General features: G+C 33.7%; 1 protein-coding gene and 1 non-coding gene across 2 annotated transcripts; both read right to left on the reverse strand.

Annotated features, from left to right (window-relative positions):
• Window positions 1–4,693: 4,693 nt before the first annotated feature.
• On the reverse strand, window positions 4,694–4,781 carry MIR391 (microRNA MIR391). The gene has a single exon (NR_127249.1). It is a non-coding gene; the product is annotated as a microRNA MIR391 (primary transcript).
• A 4,090-nt stretch (window positions 4,782–8,871) lies between these two features.
• LOC102600107 (elongation factor 1-alpha) lies at window positions 8,872–11,379 on the reverse strand. The gene is made up of 3 exons (XM_006343390.2): window positions 11,289–11,379; window positions 10,151–10,625; window positions 8,872–10,069 (listed from the first exon to the last, which is right to left on the reverse strand). The coding sequence occupies exons 2-3, from the start codon at window positions 10,610–10,612 to the stop codon at window positions 9,185–9,187; spliced, it is 1,347 nt and encodes a 448-aa protein (XP_006343452.1). The 5' UTR covers window positions 10,613–10,625; window positions 11,289–11,379; the 3' UTR covers window positions 8,872–9,184.
• Between the last annotated feature and the right edge of the window lie 2,539 nt (window positions 11,380–13,918).

Consider the following 13,918-nt stretch of genomic DNA (forward strand, 5'->3'; position numbering starts at 1 on the left):
CTATTAACCAACATAGACCATGTGAGTTATAACATGAAATATGGTGTCACTCCCACATTGAAAAGAGATGTCATTTGCTTGCCAAGGCAAACACCTTAAACTTCTAGCTTAGATGGATCCACTAGCTATGTCACTTAAGACAACCTATGGGGGCACACAGTTAGGGACAAATACATTGCTACTAGAGACCCGACATCTACTAACGAAAGAGCCTTCATCTCAATATCTTCTCGGTGCTAAGTACAATCCCAAAAAAATTAGTCACAAACATAATAATATCATAATCCATGAAAAAATACAATTAAATTACTAATCCAAGCAAAAAAAAAATCATAGACTAGCTATTTAAACCACGTGTGAGAAAACCTTTCACCATTCATGATTTCTTAAGTATGTGAGAAAACCTTTCACAATTCATGCATATGTGAGAAAACCTTTCAAAATTTCATTGATGATTATTTTAAATTAACCAAGATCATAAAACCTTTCTTTTCATAATTCATGCATAGTTCATGAAAACATCATTCTTAGATTCATAGTTTCTTCATAAGTTCTCGTCTTTAGAATTCATAACCAAAATCATGATCAATGCATGGTTCATGTTATTTCACTTGGAAAGTATGTAATTGAACTAAAACAATAAAAACAAGATCAAATTTAAGCGATTGAATAGACACAATTAGAACCCACGAAGAGTAGAATGAAAACCTAATCAATTTAAGGAAATTGAATTGGAGAATTTGAGAAACCTTGGGGCTCAATGGGTGAATGAAACCTATTGATGAAAACCTACATACCTTGAGGATCAAAGCCCAAAAGTAATGGTGAACAAAGAAACTTGACTTGGAACCCGAGCTTCTTCTTCTTGACCTAGGGAGAGAATTGGAGGGAATGAACTTGGATTAGTTTTAGAAATAAAAAGGTAGTTATAGATTTTAGAAATAGGGGTAAAAACGATGTAGTATAGGTATTAGATTCATAGAAAAAGACTCAAATACCTTTTAAAAATAATTGTCGGACAGTCTTACGGTTTGAACCTATGGTCTGTAGAACTTTCTACGGCCCATACTAATCAACCGTAGAACCAACTTTTGAAATCCAAATTCCACCTTACTTCCCATGAGACCTTTCTACGGTCCATCTAAATTCTTATAGTCCGTAGACCTCATCCGTAGGACTCTACTTTTGGTCCAAAATTTCATCAAGTCTGAACTCTTTCTATGAGACCATCCTATGACTCATAGAACCAACTATGATCCGTCATTTCCTTCTGTAGAACTAAGGTCTTAAATAAAATCTCTGAATCATCCTTATGGATCAATCCTACGACCCGTCAAAAATCATGCGCCTCGTCTTGTTAAGCTGTAGGTTCAACACCATAAACTTAAAATTTCAAAACTTAACTCTGGATTCTACGGTTCACTTTCTACGGCCCGATGTAATTCCTACAGTCTGTAGGTTGGACTCGTAGACCACTGCTTTAGAGAAATTTCTGTATTTTTCTTTCCTTTTCAACTTCCGAGATGTTATAATGCACTTATGAACCAGAAAGTGTTCATGGTTGAAACGAACAAAATAATGAGAACAAAAAGCAGTTAAAGTGTTAATTGTGTGATTTGTGTTTTCTAAGTATACTCTAAAGCTTGACAGCTTAAAAATATCAAATCTACTGATTGACCGAGTATATCCGATATGTGTTCACTATGGAAATTTCAAAGGAAAACCTTCTTATTCAGATGCAATCAATCCTTACTTGTGAATCACATAGTTTTTCATGCATGTGTTTTAACAATAGTTATTCCCCATTCATGTGCGGGTAGTGTAGTGTGAATTGGGAAATGAGAATGGGAAAATATGGGGGAACCAAAGTGAAGGAAAAATGAGAAGTCATTTCTCTAAAGTTTTGTCCTTATATTAGGTAACACTTTCTTTTAATCTTAAAGGATTAAGTATAGGATGCTCCCTCGCGCCGTCGTCGCTCGCTCGGCTAGGCCTCGACTTCGACTTTGATGTGATTGTTTAGACAAAATATATTTATTATTAATTATTTTCTTTTTTTAATATTAATTCATCGAATTATTTATGAATTAATTGATTTGTGGACTTAAGTTGAATTAATTAATTTACGGAACACAATTAACTAATTAATTTGCAAAACGAAATTTATTTGAAATTTGCGTAAATGTTTCAGAAAGGACATGTTCCTTCCTAATAAACATTTCTTCTCCCAAAAGACGGCATGCCTGTTCTAAACAGATGAGTCTGTTCTGAATATATAGGTGAGTTCGCACCTATAATTGGCTATAAATAGAGATACTTCCTCTCAGTTTTTTGCATCGAAATTTCTCCTTCTATAGCATACATTTTCTTACAAACAAAGTAGAGTCTTTGTGTGATTTTGTTGCTGACCATTGAGTTCGCTGATGTTATTGATGTCTGAGATACCACTACTTTTTTAATAGGTTTATCCATTTTATTCTGGGAGGAAATAACCCACAACCTTCGTTACAGTAAAGAGATTAAATTCTAAATACGGTGAATTATGTGATCTCAAATATTTTCTTTCTTTTCATATTTATAATATTTCTGATTTACTATTCTGAGTATAAGATATAACAATTCTTTATACCAAACGGCTCCTCAAGTGAATTTTGAATCGATACTATGAGTCAGGATTCTTTGTAATGAGATAGAGATGGATGACATTCTTCAGCACGAGCTTTGCTCTACTGAAGAGGCTTGTCATACTCCAAAAAGCATTGCTCTTTTTATCCATAAAAATAGAAAAATGACGTAATTATATGACTTAAGATAACATAATCTCTAAATATCCCTACCATTTGAATTAATTACAATTTTTTTTTTCTTTCTCTTAACACTTGGATACATCACTCTACCTCTATTAGATATATTACAATTACTTTGTTTGTGTTTAATGTATCTGGTACAAATGTTATTATTGATACATAACTCCAATTATTTCAAACTTAAATCAGTATGAATCTACTTATAATTATGTATTTGATACATAACTTATCTATCTTTTGTTATGTATCAGACGAAGGAGCAATGTATCCGCGAGTTTTGAAAAATCCAAGATTATAGTATTTTGATAAACTTTCGAGATACGATATACTTAGCGCCCAAATTATTATTGTGGTTTATGTACTTTATACTAAAAAAAATTGATGTGTTAGCTGGCAATGTTTCAAAGGAGTGTCCACTGTGATTGTTGACCAGGGATGACACAAATATGAAAAATGTCCAATTAAGCAAAGCTAACTTTGAAGGTCCAGTAGAAATAAGCCTAATAACAGGCCCAAATCGATAAACTTGTAAAAACAAAAAAAAATTGTATTAATTTAGTTTGTTTTTTGGTTCACCTAAACTAAAATTGAAAATGGAACAAGCCTACAATTTTTTACTAATAGAGATAAAATAAAGTTTAGGTTGTATCCAAATTAGAAGTTAAGGTCTATGTTGTAGAGAGATTCGAATTTAGTACTCAATCAGAACTGCAACATTTTTTACATTGTTAGCAGCTATATAATTGATGAGCATGATTCATACTGATTTATGTTTCAAATAATGGGGGTTATGTATCAACAGTAAGATTTGAACACGATACATAGTACACAACAAAGTTTATCCCGTACAAGTTACTACGAATCAAAGTTTACGTTTTGCTGTTAGTGTTGGTGTGAATGTGAAAATAATGAGTAAGATTTTTGTTACTCCAGTCGATTAGAAGCAGAAGAAGCTAAATTTTGATCTTCAAAGTCTACAGCTTTATTTCTATTCCTAGATGTAGCTGAAAACAGTCAACATAGAAAAGGGAGTTTGGAAATATTAAACAGAATACACAACTTGTAGAAGATTTTGGATTTAGAGTTGAATGTGATGATAGATGCATCTATTTAACTTTCCATCTGCTCTGATTTGTTTGCAAATTTGTTTGACATCATATGGTTCATCATCGGTTAGACAAGCTCATGTATTTAATGAGGATATCCATAAAGAAAGAAAAGATAATGATCAACTACACTTGCAAAAGGAAATTAACAAATTCAGCAGCTGCAGATGGGTATGATGGGTTCCTTTTTTTGCTCCTTATCCTTCTTGCCTACTTATTCTATAGTTGTACCAATATGGGTTGTGGTGTAGTGATGAGATTATTTACCTCTTAATCAGAGGTCTTGGATTCGAGCTCTAAGTATGAAACAAATCATTCTTGGAGCGCTACTCTCAGAATGTGCCTTGCTGCACAATTCAGATTTAGTCATAGCTTCAATGCGGACACCAAACATCAGATGGCAAACCACAAAAAACACATAACTGGCTTGTGAATTGTGATGTCTCTTATGTGTTGAAACATTTTCTTTTTAGAATCTCAAAGGCTGAACCTCACCCTCTATTTGCAATCCTCTGCCAAGCTTTGCTCTGGTCCGTAGAGGTGGAGTCAAGATCTGAAACTTGGTTCACCGTTATTCTAAATAAGTCAGATAGTTGATGGGTCCCCTCACCGCCACAAGTAGTTAAGATTTTTCAATACCCATATCTCCCGAAGCGACGATTCAAGTCTGTCATCTGCCTCCTTCTAAACCTGTCAAAAAAACAAGTAGGACTGTCAGCTGAAATATGTGAAGTATGTATAACCATCAGGGTAATTTATAATAGCATCATTTTTAGGCTTAATATGCAGGAGTATGATGCTGGCCAATAAATTAAAGCCCCTTTAATATTCTCATATCTCTATCGTCCAGCATCATCTCTCCTGCGTAGCAAGCCTTTTGATACTTTTCCTATTTTGTTCATTCCTCAATATAAACTCAACTCTCTCTATATTTCTTCTTTCTTATAATTATTAATCAAGAAATATTGGAATGTACAAATTGTCAATGTTGGAACTATTTATCCTTTTTGTCATCTTGTATCTATTGTCTTTTGTGGCGTTTGAATCAGTTTGTAGTAGGGACGGGTAGTACTAGGATAGCTAGGAGAGGAAATTACATGTTTGTCCCGCTTATTCTTTCATACTAGTATACTTGTTATATTACTCCTTTATTTAAATTTGGAATCTCAAGCTCAATTCCGAACCTCTTAAATCACTGAGTTATATTTTAGTCTTGTATTGAGGAGATCTTGACCGAGGGGGTTTTAGGTGAACACTTTGGTGTGCGTCCTCCTTATACTTCAATTATAGTATTATTTTGTTATAACTATTGTTCAGAATGACTTGTCATGATTTCTATTGTTGTTTGTCATATATAGCTTCTTCACTTCTGTTATTTCTTTTTCCGTACTACTTTGAACTTTTTTTCCATTGAGTCAAGAGTATATCGAAAACAATCTCGCTACCTCCAAGATAGAAGTAAGGTGTGTTACACTCTACCCTGCCAAGACCTCACTTTATAGAATTAAGGTGAGTGTATTGTTTTTGTTATTGCATTTGAACTAGTTTGTGCTTTTCACGAGGTACTTGCTACCTCTTACTAACACACATATCAGATAACTCGGTTTGTTGAACCTTAAGCAGATAGGTAGGTGCATCGACAACTTTAAGTTTTTCAATTTATGTGAATTCAGTATTTTTTTACACGGAGTATAGATTTATATTATAAAGTTTTATTTAAATTGCAATAAATAGTAGCTATGATTCCATAACTATAAAACTATACCTAACAGTAATCATGAATCCACCTCTGCAGACCGGAAGAAATCACATTATTTTTTTTTTTGTTTTTTTTTTGGAACCTGAGAATAATCCGCAACTACTATAACCTCTGTCACAGGCAGTGGCGTAGCCATATATAGCCCAAGGTAGCCAGTTGGATACACTTCGTCCAAAAATTATACAATATCTATAAAAAAATAAATTGTACAAAGTATATAGCTAGGTTAAAAAATATTTTATATATATATATTAAATCTTTTCTTACTTACTAGTAATAGTCTCTGCCCTTCGATGGGCACTCTATGATGAACACTGAGTACCCTACTGTGTAATAGCTTACAAACCATATCTCTACAATAATTTTGGATTTTTTGTTAATTTACAATTTTCACCTATTTTATTGACAACTCATTCTTGGATGCTTCACGTTCTAAAAATCTTCTCATATAAGTTTTTCCTAATTTTTTCTTTGTGTAGATTAAAACAAGAGTCCACATTATTTGGTGCATCGTTCCGAACCATATTAAGTCACTATTATAAGGACCAATAATCATCTTCAATCAAACAAAATAGGAAAAAGAGAAAAAATCACAAAATTGAGGGGAAAAAACAATCTTAAAAGGTGGCATTTAATGTTTTCTAGACAACTTGTTTAATGTTTTCTATACAACTTGTTTGAGTTCCATTTGAGTGGCTTGAATTTCATGTTTGTTATAAGCCTCATCTTCTAGATATGGTGATGTCAATACTCCTACGTCATTACTTCCTGAATATGAAGTGGAGGTTTGTTTGTGTTTTTTTTTTCCTGTTAGGTGAAGTGTCACACCAACAAAATTGATTTTTTTTTTTTACAAAAATACAATAAATTTCAATTTGAAAGTTATGTCCCGAATCGGGTGTGATTGGATCCCGGTTCGGAAGCTGAGGTCGAAATACCAATTTGAAAGTTGAATTGGGTCTCACATCGATTGTTGGTTGTTCGGATTGGATCATTATTTGAAAATCGAGTCTCGATTCGAGTCTCGAAGTCGAAACCTGGATTGATCGATTGTGTTCAAGTTTGGGTGTCAGAGTCAAGTCTTGGGTCATATATCTGATCACAATTCAAATATCGGGCTCGGGCCAAAAGTCGTGGTCAGGTCCTGGGTCAGATCTCAGGGTCGGATTTCAGATCGGTCGTCGGGGTTGTGTCCTAGCTCGCGTGTCGGGGTATGTCCTGGATCGATTACCGAGGTTGATTTTCAGGTTGAAAATTATTTTCCTAAAAAAAAATTCCTCCTCTCTAATAAAAAAAAAAGATATCTTCTAGAAAAAAATTCATTCACAAAACAAACACTAAAAAAATTTTAAAAAAAAATTCTACTTGCAAATCAAACATAAAAAGTAAGTCAAAATACACTTATTTTCCAAGAATACATTTTCTAGGAAAACATTTTCCTTCTGGCCAAACACACCCAAAGTCATTATAAAAGTTACCACAATTGATCTAATCTATCAATATCTAACTCAAACCAAGTTTACCCAATCATTATGAAGCAATTCTAGGCATCACCCACTAACTGTTGATGTAAGAAATCAACTCAAACACCAAAGCACAAGCAAATATCGCTCAATTTTGGAGCCCAAAACTGACCCTAAATTCATTTTAGATTTTGAAAATTGAAACTTGATATAGTTAACGTATAATAAAAATAACGTGAATCCAAAAGATGGGGCCGAAAAAAAAGTTCTATACTCTACACAGTGCTGAATCTTCAGCTGCAAAAATGGATAAGAAAAATGGACAAACTTTGATATATACTAAGGGTGTGTTTGGTATGGAGGACACAAACTCAAACTAGAAGTGCCACAAAGATATCTCATAATCCACTTTACAGTATTTCAATGCTCTCTTCCCGGATTAGAAAGAAAACGGCTAACAGTACCAACCACATGAGCAATATTTGGTCTTGTACACACCATTGCATACATCAAACAACCAACAGCTAAAGCATAAGGAACTTTCTTCATATCTTCCTTCTCACCCATCAGTGGAAGGACAATGCTTAGTACTCAATTTGAAGTGCATAGCTAAAAGTGTACTGACTCTCATTTCTTGTTGAGACATATATGTGGGACACTGGTGATGGTCCCTCATCTGGACCTGAATAATGTTTAGTTGTTCTCTAAGGTCATGAACTAATCTGTATTCAATTGTGTTTAGCATTTTGAGACCAATTTTTGCTAACTTCCTTCAGTTTGTGCCAAACTTGCCTCATGTGTTTGCTTTTTCCATGCGTGCCTCTAGTTGTCTTAGCATCAAGTCTGAATGATCAAAGCACACCTGGGATCAAGAATGTTCACCTCCAGGTGTGGGTATTGTAGTAACCATGATCTGCATAAACCAAGGTGCAATCTAAGCCTACTAAATATTAATATGCCCATTTGCCAATGGATTTTAAACTAGTTATAGATGTGTCCAACAAGTATCCATTGATATCCCTTGTTTCTGCATCATGAACTGAGTTTTCATCTTGACTATCATTCACTGTTAACATCCCCCATAGTCACCCAAGGCTCGACTCGATGCTTCTTAGCTCTATCTTCAATGGTACACAATACATGCATTATTATATTGCAAGACTAAATTCCAGCCCAGCTAACCTAGGCACTGTTGCAGGATTCCAAAATACTTGTATCCTATCTTTGTTGCTCAACTTCACATTATGGCAGTAACTTTATTCTATTCAACTAAGTTTTTCTTCTTTTACTCTATGTTCTAAGACTGCCAGCAATGAACTCTTGTTATTCCTTAGAAACAAACTGACCCCAGTTTACTTATTTAGTCCTTAAAATGACCATTCTTTAAATGCATTTGTTAATTCCAAAGCCTGAGGGCTTTCTAATGCTCTCTACAACTCTTAGTTATGATTTTGGCCCTCACACTGGCATTCCGATGAGGAGTACAATTACATATGATCGTGAGCCAAAGCAAAAACTAAGCTAAAAATGTTAATCTCAAACTTGTTAATTGTTTATACCTTTTCTTGTAGCTTATTATTATGATTCAAACTCGTAAATTCAAACATAGAAACAAGTAAAAGGCCTTGCAACAAGTTACTAAAACTACACTCGCAAGAAAGAAGGAAATTACTTTGAGAAAACTATACGAAAGCTAGCTAAAAGTGGATGATGAAATATTTAATTACCATGAAAATGGAACAAGATCTGAGAAGAAAATATACTCAAAATTTCAGCAAGTTAAATAAGTTAAGCAGTGACCAAGGCTATAAAGTGATATAAAACCAGGTAAAGGAACAACCACCAGAGCTATATGTCATTGCCCATCAAGTAATTTGGTCAGGACCAAATTGCTCAATTACTCCACTATCCTCAAAAAGAGGCTAGAGAACCATGACAATACCTTCTGTAGCCATATCCAAAACTGGTAAAATGCTGTCCAAAACAAAATTGGAAAAAACTGATGCAAATAAACAAAACTACTTCATCCGTGCTCATCAAATGCACTCTTCATTTTCCCTTCTTCTGGGCAGCCTTGGTGACCTTGGCACCAGTTGGGTCCTTCTTGTCAACGTTCTTGACAACACCAACAGCAACAGTTTGCCTCATGTCCCTCACAGCAAAACGACCTAATGGTGGGTACTCAGCAAAGGTCTCAACAACCATAGGCTTGGTGGGAATCATCTTAACCATACCTGCATCACCATTCTTCAAGAACTTAGGCTCCTTCTCAAGTTCCTTACCTGAACGCCTGTCAATCTTGGTCAAGATCTCAGCAAACTTGACAGCAATGTGGGAAGTGTGGCAGTCGAGCACTGGTGCATATCCATTTCCAATCTGGCCAGGATGGTTCATGATGATGACCTGGGCAGTGAAGCTGGCTGCCCCCTTAGCTGGGTCATCCTTGGAGTTTGAGGCAACAAAACCACGCTTCAGATCCTTAACAGCAACATTCTTAACATTGAACCCAACATTGTCACCAGGGAGTGCCTCCAGAAGAGCTTCGTGGTGCATCTCAACAGACTTGACTTCAGTTGTCAAACCAGTAGGGCCAAAGGTCACAACCATACCAGGCTTGATCACACCAGTCTCAACACGACCAACTGGGACAGTTCCAATACCACCAATCTTGTAAACATCCTGAAGTGGAAGACGAAGGGGTTTGTCTGTTGGCCTCTTGGGCTCATTAATCTGGTCGAGAGCATCAAGGAGGGTTGGGCCCTTGTACCAGTCAAGGTTGGTAGACCTCTCAATCATGTTATCTCCTTCAAAACCGGAGATGGGGACAAATGGGATTTTGTCAGGGTTGTAACCGACCTTCTTGAGATAGGAAGAAACTTCCTTCACGATTTCATCATACCTAGCCTTGGAGTACTTGGGGGTGGTAGCATCCATCTATAAGAAACAAACAACAGAATTAGCATGACATATCCTGCTTAAAATAACAATTAATTCCACCCATCAATAAAAGCAAACCTTGTTACAGCAGCAAATCATTTGTTTGACACCAAGGGTAAAAGCAAGCAATGCATGTTCACGTGTCTGACCATCTTTAGAGATACCAGCTTCAAAACCACCAGTGGTGGAGTCAATAATGAGGACAGCACAGTCAGCCTGGGAGGTACCAGTGATCATGTTCTTGATAAAGTCCCTGTGTCCGGGGGCATCAATCACAGTGCAGTAGTACTTAGTGGTTTCAAACTTCCACAAAGCAATATCAATAGTGATACCACGCTCACGTTCAGCCTTAAGTTTGTCAAGCACCCAGGCATACTTGAATGACCTCTTGTTCATCTCAGCAGCTTCCTTCTCAAACCTCTCAATAACACGCTTGTCAATACCACCAAGCTTGTAGATCAAGTGACCAGTGGTAGTGGACTTTCCAGAGTCGACATGGCCAATGACCACAATACTGATGTGAATCTTTTCCTTACCCATAATGCCTTAGATTCTGCAGATCATCCGAAAACAGAAAACTAAGATTTAGTTATTTTAACAACCATGGATACCAAAAAAGAATTCTAAAAGAAACTCTAGGCTAATGGTTCTCCTTGATATTGAATAATGAGAAACTTAGATCTGACATTCTAGGGTACAAGAATGATCAATCATTCAAATTTTTGCAATCTAAAAATAGTGTTTCGAAAAATTCTGAGCATGTATTGTTGATATAGAAATGATATGGAACAACAGTTGTATAGTTTTACTTGAAGAGAACATTATTGACAGTCCATTACAACAAAGTTTAAGCAAATTATTTTCTTGACAAACTCACAACACAGCTACAAAGGAAAGCAGTTTCAAAACATTTCTCTTTCACAACAAACATCTATCAAAACGAGAATTCACCAAAAGTTATTCAAAACATGCAAATAGTCGTGATTTATTATTCAATTGATTTCCAAGTGGTTATGTAAAATCGATCCAACATCAACGGATCTGAACCTGTACGCAGTAAAAATTATATCGACGAGCATAATTATCAATACAAATTCAAATCTAATTTATAAAAAGCAACGAATACTAATAATTGAAGAATAAGATTATAGAGAAAACACAATTATATTATTGGATATATAAATAATACGCAGAAAAAAAAGTGTGTAGATCGAACCTTCGGAAGTGGAAGAGAGAAAGCTTCGCTAAACCTTGGCTGCGCAAAACAAATAAGCGAAGCGTTAGGGTTTGGGGTACGCAGTCAGTGGTATTTTATAGCCGAATCCACTATATACAATTACTCAAATGCCCTTACTTTTTCTCCAATTATAACGACATTTAGGTTTCTACAAGGGCAATAATTGTGAATCCCGAAATTATCTTAGAAAATGCAAATTTTGTTTTTTCAAAAAAGATAAGTATCAAAAACACATTTACGCTATATTTTGTTGTTGTTTAATTTCATACTTAGGGCCCGTTTGGTCATGTGATATGGAATCATGATATGATATCATAATATGAAATCATGAGATGAAGTTGAAGTTTTGTTTGGACATACGATATGAATTTTGTGTTGTATATTTTCTCATAAACATAAAAATCTCATAAGTTGTAAAACTATTGAAATAGCCCCAATTGTTTATTCAATCTTATCAAATAAATAAAAAATTATAAAAATCGCATAATAAAGTATTACAATGTTATATCTTCTCCACTTAATTAATTGTTTCATCTAAATTGAACATAAATTGTAGTGTTACTAGTCTTTAATATAATCCTCTCACATAGTACGGACAATCTTCTCACGTTGAACTTGCATTTCTCTATCATATGACTGAGAAGACAAACCAACATTGTTACTTTGAGCCATTAGTTGGTCAATATCATTCGCAACTATATTTTCATGCTCATAGAACCATAAATATTTCATCACTCCTTTGGTATTATCGCAAATAATTATGTAACACTGTACAAGTTATGACAATTTTCACTTTTGTGTCAATATCATATTGGAATTGTGTGCCTTGTTTCACTTGTATGTTTGAGCACATTTTCAGTGCATTAATTTTGTGCTATACATATTCGAAGTAGTGATTATCAAACATACATCACCAATTTTGTCAATTTTCATATTAAATTGCTTTAAACATTTTCATATGTAGCCGAAAGAGAAGCTTTTTTATTATGAAAAATCAAAAAAGTATTACTCCCTCTGTTTGTATTTATATTCATCAAATCAATTCTTATTTTATCATTTATATTCACCAAATTGAAAACATTAATAAATTTTATGTTGGTGAGAATAATAAATTTCAAAAAGTAATGATGTGATTATTAATTTTATTTACATATGAAATAAATATTTAGTAAATATAATGTAGGGTTGTTTTAACAAAATATAAACTTGTGTGTCAATTTTGTATTTAAGAGATTTCAAATCATGATATGGAATTCCCATGTCATGATTTTTGGAGAATATGGTATTTCATCTCATGATATGGAATCATGAGATGGAAACAACGTGAAATCGCATGTCCAAACGCTGATTCCATCTCACGATTCCATATCGTGATATGGTATCGCATAGCCAAACGCCTACTTAAACTATTGAGGTGTAAGTTTTATACCTAAATTATCACTTATTAGTTTGAGAAACACATCTTTCTCTTTTATAACACTCTCATCATGTTGTTTTGTCTAGGTGGAGGTGTGTTTCTCAAACTAACAAGTGATAGTTTAAGTATGAAACTCATACTCTCAATAATTTAGGTATGAACTAAAAAAAATGGATAGTTTAGGTGTTTTTGACACTTATCTCTTTTGAAAACAAAAAAGGATCATATTTGTGGAATTTGTTTCTCCCAATTTAAAATTGGGAAAATTTTCAAGACAACAACATTTTAGTATTTAATAGGACTCATTAGCCATACTTTTAATATTTATTAAAAATATCAATATTTTAGTTTGCTATGAGGTTGATTTGTGTATTTTTTTTCTTTATTTAACTTAACATAATATAACTAGGAAATAACAAATTAGAGAAAATCAAGGGAGAGAATATTTCAAATTAGTAAAGTTGCTTCATTACTTCCGTTACAAAAGATTATGAGACCCAAAATAGGTGATTCTCTTCCTTCTTCATTAAAACTCCAAATTTGACTTTAAATTCTCTTCCTTGTCCAAATTGTAATAGTTTTATTTTTAGTAAAAACGTCTCTCGTGCACCATTATTTGGTCTTGTCTTTCAAAACTAATTATGGTTATGAAACTCTATGATAATACCATATTGTCTTATCTATTAATTTTTTTTAAAAAAAGATTAAATTTGAACACCTATAGTTTTATCTGTTATTTGACATATCTTTCTCATAGTGTATTTGTTTTTTTTCTCCAGAATTTGGTATCCTTTCTTAAATCGTATTCATTCTAATATGTATAATATTTGTATTTGTATTCATACTAATTTTCATGTTGTATTTTGTATAATGAAAGTTGTATTTCTTTATTGGTTTGTATTCATTTCAATAAGTATGTCAAATGAATCTGAAGTTATTTATGAAGCATATTTGTATTCATGTATTTTTTTCACTGTGTATTAATTTTTTTCTTCAGAATCTTGTATCATTTCTTAAGTCATATTCATTCCAATATGTATATTTATTTGTATTTGTATTCATTCAAGTTTTTATGTTGTATTTTGTATAATAATATATAAAATACAAAAACAATATCATGGAAAAGTGAGAATGAAATATAAAACTGAAAAGGAATAGGTGAATACTTGTTGCAATCATTCTTAAATAAAAT

This window comes from Solanum tuberosum, unplaced genomic scaffold (genome assembly GCF_000226075.1).
Source record: "Solanum tuberosum cultivar DM 1-3 516 R44 unplaced genomic scaffold, SolTub_3.0 scf00044, whole genome shotgun sequence".
Classification (NCBI taxonomy): domain Eukaryota; kingdom Viridiplantae; phylum Streptophyta; class Magnoliopsida; order Solanales; family Solanaceae; genus Solanum; species Solanum tuberosum.